General features: G+C 40.7%; 1 protein-coding gene across 1 annotated transcript in view; it reads left to right on the top strand.

Annotated features, from left to right (window-relative positions):
- ATP13A4 (ATPase 13A4) overlaps positions 1-20,397 on the top strand; it is a 36,536-nt gene that overhangs the window by 9,273 nt on the left and 6,866 nt on the right. The window contains exons 3-23 of the mRNA XM_041414407.1: positions 868-1,002; positions 3,216-3,286; positions 3,379-3,459; positions 4,328-4,397; positions 5,217-5,351; positions 5,773-5,845; positions 6,481-6,612; positions 7,790-7,960; positions 8,395-8,552; positions 9,981-10,169; positions 10,483-10,544; positions 11,257-11,407; positions 11,990-12,076; positions 12,726-12,879; positions 13,483-13,594; positions 15,300-15,424; positions 16,234-16,394; positions 17,412-17,534; positions 18,179-18,258; positions 19,041-19,083; positions 19,654-19,763. Of these exons, the coding sequence (XP_041270341.1) occupies positions 868-1,002; positions 3,216-3,286; positions 3,379-3,459; positions 4,328-4,397; positions 5,217-5,351; positions 5,773-5,845; positions 6,481-6,612; positions 7,790-7,960; positions 8,395-8,552; positions 9,981-10,169; positions 10,483-10,544; positions 11,257-11,407; positions 11,990-12,076; positions 12,726-12,879; positions 13,483-13,594; positions 15,300-15,424; positions 16,234-16,394; positions 17,412-17,534; positions 18,179-18,258; positions 19,041-19,083; positions 19,654-19,763 (2,423 nt within the window). The remainder of the gene's footprint in view (positions 1-867; positions 1,003-3,215; positions 3,287-3,378; positions 3,460-4,327; positions 4,398-5,216; positions 5,352-5,772; positions 5,846-6,480; positions 6,613-7,789; positions 7,961-8,394; positions 8,553-9,980; positions 10,170-10,482; positions 10,545-11,256; positions 11,408-11,989; positions 12,077-12,725; positions 12,880-13,482; positions 13,595-15,299; positions 15,425-16,233; positions 16,395-17,411; positions 17,535-18,178; positions 18,259-19,040; positions 19,084-19,653; positions 19,764-20,397) is intronic.

The raw sequence follows: 20,397 nt of genomic DNA, 5'->3' as shown, positions 1-20,397 counted from the left end.
CATTCTGAAGTCGAAAGATAAATGTCAGAAAATAAATGTTATTCTGCTCAAAAGGCCAGTTTAAAAAGAAAAGCAGGCAAATAAGATATATAAACATTCTTAAAGTTCTTTTTTAACAATTAACTTATTCCAAAGGGCTCATATTTGGTACAGAAATGTTTTTTACTCTTCCCTTTTCCAATTAAAGTTTCATAACTGCAAAACTGCTCACACACAGACTGTAAGTCAGTCTCATAGCTGGCCTTAGTTCATGTAGTTCAGTGTTTGGGACTGAAACTTAGCATGGGGCTACTCACTACTAGTAGTTCCTCTAATCTCTCAGACTGTACTACCAACCCTTGTTATCAGGCAGTTCTAATGTTCAACTTGCTTTATAAAAAATGAGAAGGTCGTGAACTCAGTTTGTGGTAAAAGCTTGTCTGAGGTGCCATAAGTGCTGACACTTCTTCCAATGAAGTGTTAACTCAGGAGCGGCTGTAAAGGTACTGGCACTAAACCTCCATTTTGCAGCACAGCGCTGTGTTCCTTTTGATCTTCCCTTTACAGCACGGTCACTGCATCTCAGATTGTCCCGTGCTATTTGCCTGCCCTAGATCTTGACCTGGGTGTTCACATTCCATCCTTATCAGCCAAACACCAGACCTGTGGTCACTGAAGTATTTGCAGTACTCACATTTTGACAGGACAGTGGTTCTGTTCTTATTCTAATGATTTTTCTCTAAATCACAAGTGTTGGGAGGCTACTGTTGGCTAATCCTTAAAAAAAGCCAGACTAGTGCTCTAGAAAGGCTGCTTGACTCGGAGGTGAAAGTGAATTTGGTCTGTGTTTGGGGCAAATTGTGACATTTCTCTTCTATATCCACTTAGGATGATTTTCGGACTTATTCTCGTAAGACTGTGACATGGATTTCTGTGTCTGCATTTATCAAAAGTAGATCAGACAATCCAGCCCCTGAGGAAGACTCAATCTTCAGCAAAGCCATAATGAAGCCAAGTTTGCTAGTAAGTGAAGTATTCTTTGCAGCATCTGGGAGATGATGGCAAATCTCAGCCATGCTTCATGGAGTAAAAGTGAGCTGTGAAACATATGCAGCTAAGAGTCTTGCAGCTTGAGGAACACAGTGAGCTGTGGAAAAAGAAAAGGATTCAACTGTACTACCTCTGTAAAAATCCTCTCTTATTCTGAGGGGGGTTATGAAATGAGAATTCTCACTATTTCTGAGGGAAAAACTATGTTTATAAGTAGGAGAGCTTCAGGAAACTGAGGTTGGCAGTGGAGAATCAGTTCCAAATTTAAAAAAAAATTTTTGGCATAGGAATCAGAGAATTTAGGGGTGAAAGGAGTCTGTACAGAACTGAATGCAGCTGCCCCAGTGACATGAAAACAGGGAAGAATGCAGATAGGGAATAGAACAGAAAAGCGCCTGAGCTAGATCAGTATTTCCAGAAATGTTTCATCAACACGTTTTGCTTCTTTGCCTTTGTATGCACCAATTTCTTCTTTAAAGTGCATTTGCTGGAGTCTGGTTAACAGGAGTCACTATCGACAGTTCTTGCAAAAATGTATCCTGGTCTCTGCCAGTCCCATAGATTTGAGATCCCAGTGAGACACTGGGGAGAAGGTAGATGATGGATTGATCCAAGCAGATCTCAATGTCCCTCATCAGCTGAGTAAATGTAATTATGCCATGTCTAAAATATGTACCAGACTGTCCAGCTATGTGCCTTGCTTAGCATTACAGGTTAAGTTTGTGTGAGCAATAGGAATGCAAAATGATACATTTGCTAATATCTGGCTTTTGATTGTAGATACTAAAGCACTGCACTGACAAATCCAGAAAAGAGCAATTTTCCCTTTCAGGAAATAAATTTCTAACTTACTAAAATTTCTTTTTATATCAAAACAATTTTTAGTAAATATTTTCAATATAAACCTAACTTTAGCTGAGCAAAGCTGTTGCTGTTTCTACTGTGGACATATATTAGTGTACATAGGAAAGTTTAGTGTCAGCTAATCTAATCAACTGGCACAATGCAGAAAAAGTGGAGACAGGTCTGTAACATTCTTTTGAGGATCAAATTAGTAACATAAAAAAGCCAAATATAGCCTCAAATAATAGGCCCTTTGAATACCACTTTCATATCAATCAAAACATCTAGATAGAAAAATCAGATTTCAAAGCAGCAAAAAGAGAACAGTTTAATCATTCCCTAGCAATTCAAAAGCCCTTACTTATCATTAAATTTCAAAGTGTTTTTGCCATTTAAGCTCCCTGAGTGTTCAGGGTTCTGTGTAGTGCCCAAGAACTGTCCAAAGACCTCATCTGACAGGGAGCTGAGTCCCTCGCTTCCCGCTCGTTTCCAGCATTGCAGATATTGCAGCTCCTATTGCATGAAATCCTAACTTCAGACCTCTTGTTAAGTTAATGACTGTGGTTATAGCTCCATTTTGAGTCGGTGCATGAGCTGAGTCTAGATTTCATTGGCCTGTAATAATGCTTATTGCACTGGGCAGGGAGAGTTCCCTGGAGCTGATTTCTTTATCACTCATGTGTACAGGTGAATAGCCCTGCCTTCTGCCAGCTGATAGGAAGTGCCATTACCTCTAATAGGATTTGTTATTGTTGTGCAGGACAGGACAGACTCCTCCTGCAAGTTATAAATGACAGTGTGAGTTCCTAATGGATAACTGCTCTGCAAGGGCTTAGCATTAGCAGTGACTCAGTATCCTGGGATGGCCTTTCTTGTCTGTTGGCACATCTGTTTAGCTGAAGGACTCAGCACCATGCTTGGAAATGGCCCAAAGCCCCCTGCTTTCCCCAAAACTAGAGAGAAGACAATGGAGCTGTTGGCTTTTTCAGCTGCTTGTGTAGCCACCATGGCATCAGTGATCTCTTACATTCATTCTGTGAGATCAGAATGAAGATTATTCCTTTCTTCAGAAAGAACACTGCTTTGTACTTGCTTGACCTAAAGATCTGTAAAGCTTTCTGGAACTTGCACTGTTACCCAGTTATAGACTGGGGATCCCAATCTATAATTCATCTAGGGTGTCAGTGAATGCAATCCTGTCTTCTCTCCCTCCTTGCCCCCATAAAATTTCCTTTATCTGTACTTGACCCCAGTGAGGATGCCTAGATGAGCTCTGTGAGCAAGTCTCAGAGTATTTTTGTTTGCTGTGTTGCATGCTTTGCTGTCCCTGTCTTGTTTTCCAGGTGAAAACTATCCAAGTACAAAAAATCCGCTATGTCTGGAATGTCTATGCAAAACAGTTCCAGAAAGTTGGGTGAGTTCACTGCACTGGTTGCACAAATCTCTGAAGAAGTTAAGTGTCTTTGTGAATAATATCCTAAGGAACACTCTCTCTTTCTATTTTAGAGTCCTAGAAGACCACTACACTTGCTCAGCTATACATGATAAATTTGGTTCTGGTCTCACCTGCAATGAACAGAATGTCAGGTACTCATTTTAAAACATGAACACTCAACATATGGATTTCAAAGAGATGTAAATTCGATCTGTTGGTGCATTTCTCATGAGTTTTTTGTGTATTTATTAATACCCTCATAATTTTAGATGAAACAGCCATGCATGGAAATATTGAATGAAAAGGGCTAGAGAATGTTGTTTATTCCTTGTCAAAGTTTTTGAAGTGTCTCAGTATTCATCACTGTTATTGTTCTCAGTCAGGAAATAACTATGTCCTGTAACTAACTTTAAGTTCTTATTTGGAAAAAGAGAAAGTCTCTGTGGAAGAGTGCAGATCAGATGCATGTTTGCTTCTTCATTGGAGCTCCAAATTGACTAGTTCTAGTCATCAAACTTATTCTCATAAACTACTGTATCATTAAGCAAGTTACAGAACATGTATTTATGAAACTGCTGAATAGAGAAATAATCTTCAGTTGATTAAATACTGAAAATCCAGCTCCTGATCTTAGCTCATGTCAAATCCTACATTCCAATAATTTTTGCAAAATTATTTGGGTTTGGATCACTTTGTTTTTGATGCAGAATTACTTTGTTTATGGTCTCTCAAAGAAATTCTTGTGTGATGGAAACATTTGCCTTATAGGTTGTGTTACACCTCTTGTCTGCATAAATAAATGTCACTGGTACAGCCATCTTTTCTAATGTAAGCACTGTCGGGACATTTACATTTCTTTTCTTAAAAAAATATCCTCCCAGCCTTTAATCTAGGATCAAAAGAAGCTCTCAGGATGACTGAAATCTGTATTCTCTTGAGGAAGTGACATTGTCACTGGTATTGTATTGTCACTTGTATTGTCAATTGTATCTGTGAGTGATGTATCTTTATCCCATACAGGAGAGTTATATGTGGGCCAAACACTATTGATGTTCCAGTGATCCCTATTTGGAAACTACTCATCAAAGAGGTTAAGCATTTCTGTTGATTTTATTCTAAACGGCTTGGGAGGCCATGTGTGCATATAATTGTTTCTATATCTGATTTAACTTCCCACAACTCACTCTTCAAGCACATTTCTTTTTCAAATCCTGTTGAAAGCTGTTCCATGAAATCATCATAAATTCCTTCATTCTCCCTTTTCCCCTATCCTCCATGACCATACCTGTGTGTCTGCTTGATATTTCTATGCATCTGTGTCCTGGGAGCTCATTCTATTTGCCTTCTGAGGGCCATTGAAGGTTTCCAAGCTGCACTGGAGATCAAACCTTCCAGACAAGGGCTGTCTCTTAATCCACAGAGGCTAAGTGAACAGCAGTACCTGGTACATGCCTGTATCTGCAGAGAGCTCCAGTGAGTTCATGATTTTGGGCACAGCACTACACAAAGCACCAATACCTCTTTCAGACTGGAACAGCCTATATGTGGCCTAAACAGGGTGTTTGTGGCGGTATGTTTATGGTATGTGAGCTACATGCTCACAGCACAATCTGCTCTTCTCTCACCTTTGTTACATTTCTTGTAAGAAGCAAAAAAAACAAGGATTGGGCTGAGTCATTCACATCCCAAATAATATCCTATTGGTCCATATTATTTGTGCCTTCTGTCAGATGGAGATGGTCTGATCTGATTAGACTAAAGTGACTGCTGAGAAAATTACAAAGGGGGCCAGAAGTCACAATACTTAATGTCTTTTATTCCAGACCTTTTCTAACAGGTTGGACTGTCTAAGTATATTGGAGCCATTTAAATGTGGCCAGCTCTTTACCACTGCTGTCTCTCCAAACAGGTCCTAAATCCATTTTACGTGTTCCAGCTGTTCAGTGTGTGTCTATGGTTTGCTGAAGATTACATGGAGTATGCCATAGCAATCATATTCATGTCTCTCATCTCAATATTTTTGACCGTATATGATCTTAGAAAGGTGAGACACCTCACATTTTCCACAAGTCAGATTTACTTTTTAATGTCCTGGTCTGGGACAGGCCAGCATGTTACAACATGCACACAATGCTACAAGACTTACTCAGAGGTTTAGTCTTGTGACATTGTGTAGTAGCAGGTGCAATGGCCTGGTCTCCTAGTCATCATAATCTCTGTGTGGTACCTTACCCACATCCTCCCTTCCCCATTCCAGTGCTTCACCTGGTAACATTTTGTTACGCTCTCTGTAATTAGGGTGGGGAATTTCTTTCTCTCTGTGTTGTATAGTTCCTGGTAGAGCCAGAGGTCAGTTTCTGAAGGTTCTCATAACCACAAATAACAAAAGGAAATAGTTGTTAGTGGACAAATTGCATCATGTAAGTAAGATGTAATACTTTTGTGTGTTCTTCTTTAATTTATAGCAATCCATTAAACTGCACAGACTGGTTGAGTCTCATAACAACATCATGGTCACTGTCTGCAGAAATAAGGAAGGTGACTCCTCTATGCTTCTTTTTTCCAATGTGCTTTCTTTCTGTAGTAATTTATATAAAGCATGTATAGTAACAGATTTATTCTAAAGTGGTTTTCATCTTCTGTTTCTCAGCTCAGTTAACTCACTTCTGCACATAGAGTTAATTTCACTTACAGATATGTTGTGGCATATCAAACATATTAATAATTGAGTGCAGCCTTAGCTGAAAATTGTCAGGAAAATGAAGTAATTTTTCTTAAAGCGGTGCTGACATAGCCAACAACATACCCATTGAATAGCTGTGAGTCCATCTAATTGCTCCATGCAAAGTCTGTTCATTGTCGAGGTATCTAGAACCAGTCCAAAGAGATGAAGTCAAGTGAAGAAATTTAGATCCAAGGCTCTTCAATTAGGTCAGTGCAATGGAACAGTAACCATTGGTTGGGATCCTGGGTAGACAAGGGTTAATTCTACAATTGGAATTGATGTCTAGGCTTTTCCTAAATATTGGAGGTTGTATACATAGGTCCTACTGTAGTTCTTTGTTTATCAGCCATTATAAAGCATTCTATTCAGCAATTAGTTCCTTGTATGTTTCCCCCTTGCTACAGAGAAATATATGAAGCACAAAGTTTGCATTACTTGTCATTTTCAGGTTTCCAAGAGCTGGAATCACACCATCTTGTTCCTGGAGATTTGCTGATTTTGAAAGAGGGCAAAACCCTTTTGCCTTGTGATGCTGTCCTGGTCAGCGGGCAGTGCACTGTAAATGAAAGCATGCTGACAGGTACAGCTCATCCCTGCCAGGTCTGCCACCTGAACACCATCATTGCCCCACGGCTGCAGCCAGTGACACAGGACAGACAGAGTTATCATGCACATCCCTTTCTGTGAGACAGTCCATAGCTGGCCAAGAAGGAGATTCTTTCGGTTTGATATAACAGAGATTGAATTGTTAATTGTCTAAACAGACAATATGGACTTTAGGAAGGGCAATTTATCCTTTCCTACCTTCGTGGAGTGCAGCATTTAGGAAGAGGTGATCTGATTAGAAGGGAAAGAGTGGACAGTCAAGAGGAGTGAGCAGGACAGGAGAAGAAAATGGATATGAAGTAAAGTTGTTCCTTCACAGGGCCCACAGTCCACTCTGGCTGCAGGGGTTTCTGTCACTTACTGGATGTCTCATTGCTGCAGCATCCCTGTGGAGTGTCTGTCTAGCCCTCCAGACACTTACCCTCACATTCCTGTGGTGGCAGTGGAGGACACACCAGGTGGGAGAGGTTACTGAAAAGCAGGGTTTTTAGTGCAGGAGGAGGTCACAGTTCTTGTCTTTAAATTTGGTCTTGGTCTGAATCAAACTGAAATTGACAGTTCTGAAATTTCATATAATGGAGAAATTCCAGAAACACATTCCATTTAGAAGACTTCAGCTGTCACAAACCATTTCTTCTTCACCTTAGTGTCTGCTTTGACATAAATAGGGTATTTGTCATCTGTCAAGCACTGAGCTAAAGGCTCTCCTTTTTACTAGAGAGGGAGAATAGGGGATATCATGTTCCCATCTTCTTGAGGGAATGTGTAGTGATCTGCACATCAGGTTCAAATTAGGTAAACAACTTGTGGCCTTTCAAAGGCAGTCATGCAACACCAGTTCAGGCCTCTTTTCAAGTCTTTACATCTACAATCAGGGTTTGGAGTCCTTGGACTGCTTTCAGTTCTTAGACTTACATGAAGCTGCTGTACTGATGCAAAGGAAAACTCTTCTCTGGCACTCTGTTTGTTTGCTAGGCTTTAAGCTCTCTTCACTCTGAAGATGTCAAAATACAAAAGTAAAATTTCTGTAAACTGGTTGCTCTAGTAAATACCTTTAACTTACCATCTAGGTGTCTGGGTACTTATTTGAAAGTCAGCAGGCTGTTATTAAGTGTACTGCAGTTTTCCTCATCTGAACTAATCTTCCCTAGGAGAAAGTATTCCTGTAACAAAGATCCACCTACCACAAGCTGATAATTTCAAGCCCTGGAGAGTGTACTGTGCAGAGGATTACAGAAAACATGTCCTCTTCTGTGGAACAGAGGTCATCCAGACCAAGGCAGATGACAGAGGAGTAGTGAAAGCTGTGGTGCTGCAGACTGGTCAGTCAACACTTGAGTTCACTTTCCCTTCCATGATTTTTCTCACTGAAAGAGTCTGACAAAGTTTAAATAACATTAGGTTAAAGGCACTAATCCATATTTACAACAGACAGATAGAGAACCATTATCCTGGGCTGGCCTAAGTTATTATGTATTGTTTCTTTTTGCTTGGCATAATTTCTACAAAAACTGCCAGCATATAATTACAAAGAAGAATTTTGCTTTGCTTCTAAGACATTAAAAAAATCCTTCCTCCTAAGACAAAAAGAACTCCTTTCTGTATTCTGCAGATAAGATCACATACACTCAAATGAAACACCTGGGCCTTCTTTCATAAGTTGCAGAAATTATTAATAATTTTGAAGACCCCCATTTTTTGCAGAAAATTTTTAGAAATATTTTCCCCTTGGAATGCTTTTGATTTGTCTTTCCAGGCTTCAACACAGCTAAGGGGGATCTGGTGAGGTCCATTCTCTACCCTAAACCCATGAACTTCAAGCTGTACAGGGATGCCCTCCGGTTCCTGATGTGCCTCATAGCATTTGCAGCCATTGGAATGATCTACACAGTGTGTGTATTTGCACTTAATGGGGTGAGTTACTAAATGCAGGAGAAATGGTTCACCTGAAACCCTTTTAAAACAGTTCACTCACTCTCATGCATCAATGTGAGAACAGTTATAAACTGTAAGCAGTAGTTCTGCAAATTTTAAAGCCTGATTGATTTAGAACTTTTTCAGAAGCCTTCAAGAAATCATTTCATGCCATGATAGTTATTTGCCAATGTAAAATCCAAGTCATGAGTTGTAAGGTTGATTCTGTAACTCAGCTTTTGAATAATTTTTCTCCTGAGGAATAATCTACAATCATCTCAGAAGATTATTTCCCCTTAGGATATCAAAGAAAGTGTGTTTACGAACATATTCTTGTGTCTGCTTTGCAGTTTTTCCTTTTCTTGTTTCAAATTTATCTTCCCTATTGTAATATGTAAAATACATGCTGATGTTATCTCAATTGCTAAAATTGTCTTGCCAATATTTTAAGATTGAATCACAGGATGTACTAAATGCTTTCTCTTCTGTGAGGGTTTATCTAAAGGTGAGTGGTTAAGTACTTCATTCTAACAGAAAACAGATACAAAATATGATCAAACTGATGTGTTCTGTGGTCTGAGAATATATCAATGAAGGGAGAACCAGAACATGATGGAAATTCAGCACATCAAATGCAGCATGATTTGTGGTCAAAGTCCCAAGCTCAGAAGTAGTAAAAGTAGACCTCTGTGATGGTTTGCAAGTACTTCTGAACTGCAAATTTGTTTTAGATTGCAGTGTCTCAGTCCTGTGACCCCAGTTTGAAAAACATTCAATTCTTTAGCATTCATATCAACTGCCCAGAATAGCAGTGTCCACACTCAGCATCCTGGCAGTCAGTTTTACACTGACCTCTAAGCTCCCAAATTATAGATTGCTTTTACAAAGGTAACTGTTACTTCCATGTCTCTTCCTGCAGGTAAAAGCAATTTTCTTTCACAACTCCTAGAACATAAGGTCAGAAGAAATCATTAGCTCATCCATTCTGCCCTCATTTTCAGCACCATCCTATATGTCTCACCTGTCACCTTACCAGCTGTGCCTGTAGGCATCTGGATGAATGCCCATATAAACAGCAGATTCCTGTGTGCTGTGTCATGGGAAAATAGGTTTGACTGAGGGTACAATGATCTGGCTGGCATATTTGAACACATGTGTCTTGGAGGAGGCTGTGAGCCTGGCAGGTTTATTTGCATGGAGAATGGATGAAGGCCTGGAGGCTGCTCTTCAGCAGTGATGAGGCTTTAAAGCCTCTGGTTAAATCAAGGCTATTAATTTCTTATGGAGATGAACATGTGGTGGACCACGGGCAGAAAACAGCGCAGCCTGGAGCACCTGCAGCGGAGGGGAGGAGCAATGAAGAGGGCTCGGTGCAAGCAGCACTTCTTGCCACTCTCTTCCTGATAACTGTCCTTGTTATTATGTCAGGAGGAGACAGGAGAAGTGGTGAAGAAGGCTTTGGATGTTATCACTATTGCTGTCCCACCAGCTCTGCCGGCTGCCTTGACAACAGGAATCATTTATACCCAGCAGAGGCTGAAGAAAAAGGGCATCTTTTGCATCAGCCCACAGAGGATCAACATGTGTGGACAGCTGAACCTTTTCTGCTTTGACAAAGTAATGGCTGTGTGGTGGTTATGCCCTCACTGGTAAAGGAGCCATGCTGGGAGTGGGAGGCTGGGGTTTGATTGAGAATTTCCATTGTATTTTAGAAACAAAATGACCAATGCTCTGTACTTAAGTTCTTGTTGTCTGAACAGAAGCTATAGCAATTTCTTGTTTTTCTGGGAATCTTGGGATTGCCTGGTAGCCCTATTGCTCTGCTCGCTGCTGGTGTTTTCTGGACAGTAACTTCTTAAAATAAGTATTGTTTTTATTCCTATTGGAGCTCTCATGTAAGAAGTTAATTTAAATGTACATTTTAACTTAGACTGGCACCTTAACAGAAGATGGCCTGGATCTTTGGGGCTTGCTGCCCTCTGAAAGAAACGGGTAAGGCTCCTTGACACACCAATGGCATCTAAATTTGGTTAGTGATTGGATTCTTCTACTAGACAAAGGACCAAATCTGAAAGACATTTCTTTTTAAACAGTTAAGTAGTTTGAAGTTCCCCATGTTTAGATTTTAAATTTTATTTCCATATCCTCTGGAAAATGAATTGTTTGCCTTATCTCCGGGGTCCTGATCCACATGAAAATATACTGTTGCCAGCATTTGGCACAGCAGGTCGGGGCAGACAGTGTTCAGTAGACAGCCTGGGTTAGATCTCAAAGCTGCAGTGTAATCCCAACCCTTTATGACAGAAAGTCACTGTTACCCACAAGATTGACACTGTTCTTTCAGTGGCCTTGATTTTGCCCATTTACATGTCCAGAAATGTGCATATACAAAGCTGCTCAAACTTATATCTGCTTCAGAACTCAAAGAATCTTTGCACAAGCCTCAAGGAAGATATTTTATAATAATCTGTTCCTCTCTCCATCCCATTGGATTCCCTAACTGGGCACAACACACCTGGTTTGAGCATGTGTATCCCAGCCTTTATAGGTGCATGGAAAGCAGTTCATGGGGGAGGACAAGTCCCCAGAGCATCCACGTGGTGTGGGCTGAGGATGGGACTTTATCCCAGTTTAGGATTTTTTTTCTGTTAGTCTTATGTTTGGTGTTCTCTCAGAGTAACTTTTATGTTCTCTTTTGCTTTAGCTTTCAGGATATTCATCGTTTCCCTGCAGACCACAGCCTGCCTTGGGGCCCAGTGTTCAAAGCACTGGCAGTTTGTCATTCATTAATTGTTTGGGAGGGCAAGATCCAAGGAGACCCTCTGGATGTGAAAATGTTTGAGGCCACTAACTGGGTAAAGCTGTGATTTGCTGTTATGCAAACAGTGGGTAGATCATCTTGCTATCTCAGGTTTAGCCAGACACCTATCAAATTTATGAAAACCTCAGGAATTTTGTTAAATAACTTGAGTTTCTTTTGACACAAATAAAAAACCAAAATATTTTTGTTCCTCACAATCATGTTGTGATGATAAAAAAATCCAGATGATTTGTGGAATACTTTAAGAGCAGAGCTTTCTACATTAGTACAAATTCTTGTGTATTATTTTCTCATTGAGTCTATGTTATATCTAAAGATTTTTCTTTATTTAAGTTTGCTGTAATGAAAAAAGGATTTATTGTCAATGAGAGGACATAGTCTATTTGCTGTGCAAGGGTACAGCAGTGTCTTGGTGAACCTGGTGAGGCTTTCTACTCAATTGCTAAGAGAGGCAGTGGATTTTCCGTTACTGGAAGTATTTAGTTTGACATCAGACAGACCCCTCTAAACAAGAGACCTGGTTTAGAGGCAAGGAAAAGCTCTAAATAGATCCTTGAGGTTCCTTTCAGTTGTACTGGTGTTTCAGTCTGAAATATTTTTGTCTTTCAATACACAGGTGATAGATGATTCCAGCAGACACCAGAACGAAGGTCAAGGATCCACACATGCCACTGTTGTTAGACCTGGACTTCAAGCCACCACTGTAAGTTACTTGCAAGATTCACATCCATGATCAAGTAAGACTGCCAGTGTAAGGGTTACCTTTCAGTATAGGAAAGCTTGGGTATCCTTGTCCACTTTGTCTTTCCTGTACTGCCTGCAGAGAATTGCCTTGCTCTATCTGATTACAGACGCCTGGGGGAGCTTGCTGCTCACACCAGAAACAGGGGGATTCTGGATTAGATATTGCCCAGGGATGTGCCTGTCCTCATGCCTTGAGACTCAGGCTGAGCTCAGCTGAGTGGGGAATGCAGTGGCGTCTGCTGGCTGATGTCAGACCCTTTCTGGTGACATACCCTGGTGGGACACTTTCTGACAACCATTTTCCTTTGCAAGACCAGTGTAACACCTACCAGAGTCTTATTAAAGAAACAGGACTGGTAAATTCCCTTCAGTAAATTACATTTCCTAGTCTGCTAAATTGTCAATGAACTATTCCTACTGCTTAAGCTAAATATTTCTGCACAAATTTAATCTCATCTTCATGTACTAGTCATTTCTGTCTAAGTGTGACAAATTAGCCTATTATACATGGTTAGCTTCTTACTGTGGCCCAAAGGACAGACCTAAAATCCTTCTGTCTGAGTTTAAAATCCTTGCTAGATTGTGTAATCCACTTGCTTTTCTCCTAGGCCCCTGTGGAAGGAATTACAATTTTACATCAGTTCCCATTTTCCTCAGCCTTGCAAAGAATGTCTGTCATTGCCCAGGAAATTGGTGGGGACCCACAGGCCTTCATAAAAGGGGCTCCTGAAACAGTAGCCATGCTGTGTAGATCAGAAACAGGTAACAAACATTCATAAATGCATCCTAGAAACAGATATGTATAAGTGACTTTGGATGGTGCAATGAAATGGAAGGCCAAAATGAGATTTCTGTCTAAGACTTTGTACTAAAGCCTGAAAAGTGTCTCTGTTGTATTCCAAGTCTAAGGCTAAACTCTCACACAGCCCTTCTCAAAAAAGAGGGGTTTTGAGAGAGATAAGAGCTAAAAGTAACTACCAACTCCTATACAAGACGTACAGTCTCTGGCAGAATAGATATTTGGAAAAGTTGTCTACAAGTCCCCTCTCTCAAAAAAGTTGGGTTTTTTCTCCAGACTTTGTGAGGGCATTTAGAGAAGCACAGATCCTTCATGACACCCTGGAAGAAGGTAAGTCTTGGCAGTTTAGGACCGAAGTTCAAAATTATAAAGGAGAGGCAAAGATTTTCTTATTGAACAAACTTTCCTTTCTTTGAACAAAAACTTCTTTCTTTGATGTGCTTGGCCTATGGGTAGACTCTAGCTGTACAGGTCCTCTGGGACATAAACCTTCCATGCTCCAAGGTTTCCTTTCATTAGAAAGCAGTTACATGCTGTGATAAATTGTGTTTTCCTCTTTTGCACAGTCCCATCAAACTTTGAAAGCAAGCTCCTGCTCTACGCAGCACAGGGCTTTCGGGTCATTGGCCTGGCCTGTAAGTCTCTGCAGGGAGGGAAGCTGCCTGCTGCTCTAACAAGGTAGGCCATAAAAAACACTGCTTCTAGCCATGTTCAGCCATGGGCCAAGGGTGCCTCACAAAGCACCATCACCTCATCACCCCTGCCAAGAGCAGAATCATAGTACAGAGTTTTGTTAGATCAGGCCAGTGGGGACCTGATTTAACTCAGAATATAGGCCTGGGACTAGATAGAGGGCACTCCTATGGCACATGCACAGAATCCTTGCATATTTATTCAATTTCTAAACTCTGGATTAACATAGGAAGCATAATCCTCTTACACTCTGAACACTAGCACATGCCCACTGTTCATTCCATCATTTACACTAGACTCCTTGCAGATTTACCCATGCTTTCAATTGAAGAGAAGTCTTTTAAATTTTTTTTATTATCCACACTCTTCAATTAGGCAAAGGAAGTAGATGACTCCCAGTAGTGATCTCCAGCCCAGTAAAAGGCAGCAAAAGGCATGCCAAGGGGATCGCAGAACTGCCAAGACATGGATTCCTCCACAGCTTTCTCCTTGGAACCAGCCTTAGCCCATAGGGCTCTGCATACCACAAAGCCCAGAGCAAACTGTCTTCTGCTGTTCTGTTAGTTCAATCATTTAGCTTTCTCGCTTTAGTCCTTTTTAGTTGCTATTGAAGTCAGCAAACTCTTCTATTATGCTTGTGGTATTAGTTTTGTAAAAACTGTGCTGCACAAAAGAGCATCTTTCACTTGAATCCATATAGTTTTTTTCCAAAAGCCTTTTGCTTTTGTATGTGATACTCCAGAAACACCACTTCTGAAATACCTGCAGTTACTGAGCATCTGCTGTCCTTTGTCTTTACTAGCTGCAGGTCCTAATCCAGGTGAGGCTCACTTTCTTTCTCACAGGGTTTTTTGCTTTGCTGAATGGGCTGGTGACACTGAGGCAGAGTGCAAGCGGTTACATAACTCTGGTCACAGGTGTCATAACAGACCTATCCACCCAACAAGCAAATGTGTGTGAAATGGCCCAGATTTTGCAGTTGTGTATGCAGTTACAGCATGCGTGATGTTTATGCTGCCAAGAGAAAGAGGAAAGCTGCTGGTAAAACACAAGATCTGCTGTGAAAGCAGTGACCATTCAGGCACCACCTGACTCAGCTACTTTGACTGCCATGCAAGTGTTTGGCATCTCCTTGGTGTCTAAAATGAGTGCTTGAAAGCTTTTCTTCTTTTCAGATTCTTCAGAGTCGACCTGTGTCCCTGAGAGACCTCTAGTTCATGACTCAGGGGTAGGGTGTCTACTCAGTTCTGTTCTCAGCTGCATGTGTTCAACTGTAAAAAAGCAATAGCACAGGTGAAAAGAAAAATGCAGGGGAAAACAGAATTGGAGGAAATTGAAGAAAACAAATTGTCATAGGCTGTTTGCTTAGGTCTTGCTGTCAAGAGGAGCAGACACATTAACTAAGGTGTGTTTCTTTGTTGTACAGTCCTCAAATGAGGTGTAGTGTGCAGGGACTTTCCAAATCAGACCACCACAGATTGGGAGTCCTGCAGGAAATTCAGGGTTCTGGTACTGAATTAGCACTGCTGGTATTGAAATAGACCCACAAAAGTCAGACATCCTGGGACTGCATAAAATAGACAAATTATTTTAATTCTTTTGAGTTAAGTGGGATGGTTGATAGTTATAACTGACTATCACGAAATCCAGTGAAAATGAATAATTAAATCTGTCTCTTTTTGTCTGTTAGGGAGGAAGTAGAATCTGATCTGACATTCCTGGGTCTGTTGATAATGGAGAATCGATTAAAGAGGGAGACAAGGCCTGTTCTGGAAGAGCTCAGTGCTGCCCGCATCAGGAGCGTTATGGTCACAGGTACCTAAAAAAGGCGGATTATTTTTGTGGTCACTGGCCCAGACAGGGAGTCCAACAATGTTTAAGCGCAAAGTCTGTCAACACCACTGGCAGGAAGGCACGGATATTTAATCCAAGAAACGTCTGTGTTTTAATAATGACATGAGGTGAAGCGTGTTGTCCCTGGCAAATTCACCAGGGTGTGTCTGATTCTAATAATGGCTTGTCATGTAAGATCCCTTTTTTATAGGGCCTCCTGAAATGAGCAGAAATGGGGCATGTGTGCTCAGGACAAATCTCCAAACCTTTTGACATCTGTAACTCATGCCTATCAGTGACCGTCTATCCTTTTTTTTTTTTTTTTCTTCTTGAAGGGCTATTCTATCCAAATCCAAACAATGGCTTGGATAAAATAACCCCAAGTTTTTCCATTGCCCAAAGACTTGGGCCTCACCCCTTTCAGCTCACATACACCAAAGCAAATCAATGCAAATCAAAGATACCAGCAGCAACTTAGCACTGAACACTTTCTGGTTTTTGTTTAAAACAAATAATCTAGGAGCATATTCCCCATATGGATTTCTTCAACCAGAATATGAAAATACTTCATGTCCAGATCAAAATGTTTATTTTCCAAATGAAAATATGTTTATTGATTGAGACAAACCTTATCTGCAAAGTTTTAATCTTTATCAAAAACTTTCTTATGCGCAGGCACTGAAATTTTAGTAATTCTTCTGGATATATTTGAAAACTCAGAATTCAGGCTAATGAATAAACAATTCTTCACTGCAGAAATGTTTAGATAACACTTCCTTTGATTTTTGTAGGGGACAACATTCAGACAGCTATAACAGTTGCCAAAAATGCTGGCATGATAGCTCCAACACACAGAGTGATTCTTGTGGAAGCAAACGAAGTGCCTGGATCTTTTCCAGCATCTGTAACCTGGAAATCCCTAGAAAACAAAATTGAAGACTACAGAAGCCTGGTGAGCATATCAGAAGCAGGTTTTCTGCAGTAGGAAAGCAAATTAGGATGGAATGCTTTAAACAAGGAGTGGGATTATGGTAGTATAACAGAGAACCACTATTCACCACCAGAATATGTGCTAGAAGAGTGTTTATGAAGAGGGGATCTTTATAGAAATGTGCTCCCCTAGAGCTTACTTCCTAGCATTTTATCCTGTGAACACATTTTTGCTAATTGCCTAGATGGGTTTGAGACCAGCTTTGCAGATATCCCAGAAAGATTTGTCTGCAGCCTTCATGCTTAGCTGATGCCAATCAGTTTAAATGCTTGCTTTTCCTGCAAGATAAATTTGATGGTATAGATGTGGACTTAAAATCTGTGGGGCTGCATTGAACAAACCAGCCCTGTTCAAGCAGATAGAGTGTTAGCACTTTCCTATACCTGCAGAATTAAAACATGGACCCACTGTTGAGAAATTGCATATACACAGTGAGTGATAGGCCAAGGCCAAGACATATATTTCATCAAGCATCTCCACAGAGAAGCTGGGAAAAAGACCAGTTACTTTCTCCATGAAGAGTTAATCTGAAGGTGCTGACCCTTCTCTGGGAAGTACAGAGACAGGCAGATGGTAGGGAACATCTGCAGTAGTTCCTCAGCCTGAGCAACTTCTGTCTTGAGTTTCACTGCACAAAGACTTCCTTAGATGTGGTGCACATCTGCTGCCTCTAGTCCCTCTCATTTCCAGCACAGCCCACCAGACTGGCACTGTTGCATGAATTCTACAAATGCAACAATCCATTTGGTAGAACTCCTGCAATGAACACCCAGTTAACACTGAAATTACTGGCGTAATGTTCCTCAATCTCCTTACAAATCCAAGCAAAGGCCACGGGCCTTGAATCCAAGTTTCCCAGAGCCTTCAAAATTACCCTCTTCACAGTATGCCCTTTACTTTGTCTATGGTAGTGTCTGTGTAAACATAGAGTAGGTTTTGAGGACCTGGGCACAGCACTCATTCTGTCTCATTTTATAGGAGGATGACAATCAGACTGAGCCAGGAATCAGGCTGGCATTGGGATCAGGCCAGTATCATTTTGCCATGAGTGGAAAATCTTACCAAATTGTAGCACACCATTTCAGACACTTACTTCCAAAGGTAAGACCTGGATTATGTAACTGGAGTAGCCTTGCCATTCAGGAGATACGAATGGTCCTGGTACAATTAGCTGAAGAGATCTGTACCAGGACATCTTTGGGAACAATTATAACCCTGAAATACTTATAGGCTGGATAAATCTCTGATATTATTATATGGGGAAGGATCTGAAAATCCCTGTCTTTTTCTCTGCACATTAGAGGAGCAGGCATGCCTTAAAGTGAGAGGACATGATCTGAAACACTTGTGGCCATATCCCTAGCCCTTGCACAGCACTGACTCTGACCCGTTTTGGAGAACAGGAGAAAATGTGATATTACACATGATGCAATTCAGCATAGCTTGTCTGCTCCATGCACAGACTATCATGAATTCTCATGAATTCTCTTCTTATCAGTCCCTGCCTGGCAATCTGTGTTCATCAGGTAACTCAAATGGCATACTAGGCCTCTTGTCCTTATTGTCATTGTTACTTTTTCAAAATATTGATTAAGATCCCCTTTATCTTTGCTCATCAGCCTTTCCCTCCTTTCAAGTGTAGAATCAGTAATTTATAAATGTGATATTTGGTGATTTTAACTCAGATTACTACTGAAATCACTTCAACTATTTTAAAAAATAATTTCCTATTTTTCTCCTTATAGCTCTTGCTGAATGGAACAGTTTTTGCTAGAATGTCTCCTAGTCAGAAATCCAGTCTTGTAGAAGAGTTTCAAAAGCTAGAGTAAGTTCCTAATGAATTTGAAAGTGTTTGTTGAATTTACAGGCTTGTAAAGAGTCTAGTAGCTTTTGTCTAGCATAGAGTTTCATGGAACTGCACAAAATTGAAACCCTTATACATCTTCAAATTGGCAATTAAATTCCAAAATTCTTTAAAAAAAGAGACACTGAACTCAATTCTGGTTTGGCAACCTGTCAAAGATCAAATATTTTCATGGTCCTGGATTTTGTTTGTTCATATCATTCTTCATCTTTACTTCTCTCTGGGCCTGAAGGATTGACACTTGTCTCCCCAAGATTTTTAAGAATCTCTCCCAGCACTGCAGCTTCTCTGAGCTTGCTGTCTCTTTACTGTGCTACTGCTGGCTCAATGTGATGGGTTAGAAAATATGTCAGGGCAGTCTGGATTGTTCACAGTCACAGTGATATATATAAATATATATATATAGACAAAGAGAGAGAGAGAGATAGATACAGATATATAGATATATTCCTGAGCCACAAGCATCTTGTTGCCTGTTGTTCAGCTGTTTCCCAAGTGTTTTTAAGATCCTCACCCTTATTTCACTTAGCTAGCCCCAGGTCTTGTCCTAGAGCAAGGTGAGCTTTAGGCCATTTCAGATTATCAGCCTGGTGTGTCCAGTTGTGAGCACCTCAACTGCTGTCTGGCCAGACAGGCTTTAACTTTCCAGAAAGGCTTTTAACAAAAATCTTGTATGACTTGCGTAAATGACTTGCATAGAGCAGGGTCAGATTCCTCACTTGCCTTATCACTTTATTTTTTAGTTACTTTGTGGGCATGTGTGGAGATGGAGCCAATGACTGTGGGGTAAGTGAATTTTTTTACAGTATATTTTAAAATTGAGAAATTAGAGTAACACCAGTAGAATATTCCAAACTGAGTACATGCTGGAGATGGGAGTGTACCACTTATTCACAGAGCAGCTGTACTTTCACCAGTATTGATTTAGACCTGATCCCACATGCAAGAGCTGTCCTAGGCAGAGATTTTTGCAGTTTGTTATCTCAAAGTCTGGTTCATTTTCCTTGCAAAATCCACCAGAAGGTTCTCCTGGGGGGAGCAAGCAGAGAACCCAGACTAGCTGCATAAAGCATGGGAACAAACAAGTGCTAAAAATGGAGGCAGAGCCAAACGTGTCTTCTGCATCAGGTAGTGGATGGCCATGGGGTCTGTGGAAAATGAACTTTCCTTGCTGTCATCCCCTTTCTCTCCCTGGACTCGGCATCTCACTGGAGGAGCCCTCAGGGTGGAGCACACCCCGGGAGTGAAGAGGGACTGCTGTCACAGAACACATCCTGTGATAAGGGGTCACTGCTTGGCTGACATGTAGGTTGCTGTGTCTTCCTGGTGAGCACTGAGGAGGAATGTGACTTTCAGGCTTTGAAAGTGGCACATGCAGGGATATCCCTGTCAGAGCAGGAGGCGTCTGTGGCTTCACCTTTCACATCCCGAACGCCCAGCATAGCCTGTGTTCCAGAGCTAATCAGGTAAGCATGGGATTTTGTTTCCTATTTCATAAAGAAGGAAGTTCCCACTCCTCTCAAACATTAGGCTTGGATATTCCCATCAAGTCACAATATGCATATCTAGAGAAAAAAAATCTTTGACCTTGAAATTGCCATTTGCCTAGTCCCTATCTGAAATTCCTTTAAGGTACATTAATTATCACAAGAGGAAGACATTTACAGTTGAGCTTTATGTCATCAAAAGTATTTTAAATACTTCTAATTTTAAAAGTATTTTAAATTTTCATAACAAAATTAACAATGCTCCATAAGCTGAAACAAATGTCCACAGACAACCTGTAAATGAATTTCAGGCCCTACCTCTGATACCCTATGCCAGTAAAATACATCATCTATTATGCCAGGATCCTGATTTTGCTTACTGGGGTGTTTGAGTAGCCAGGGAGAGAGCATTATCCTGATTGGATATTATATGTTCTGTAGGATGAACTGTAGGATGAGAGGACTTGTTAGTTCTGAACTCACTGAGTGGCTGCTTGGCTTTGTAAGTTTTTCCTCATACAGAGTTTGCTACCTACACTATTAATGTCAGCAGAAAAAGTTGCTGGGGTAAATCGTAGTCTACCGAGCACAGCTGACAGGAATCAAGCCCATT

This window comes from Onychostruthus taczanowskii, unplaced genomic scaffold (assembly GCF_017590055.1).
Source record: "Onychostruthus taczanowskii isolate IOZ18803 unplaced genomic scaffold, ASM1759005v1 scaffold45, whole genome shotgun sequence".
Lineage (NCBI taxonomy): Eukaryota > Metazoa > Chordata > Aves > Passeriformes > Passeridae > Onychostruthus > Onychostruthus taczanowskii.
Note: the sequence above shows the minus strand (reverse complement) of the source record. Positions and strands in the feature narration are given on the sequence as shown.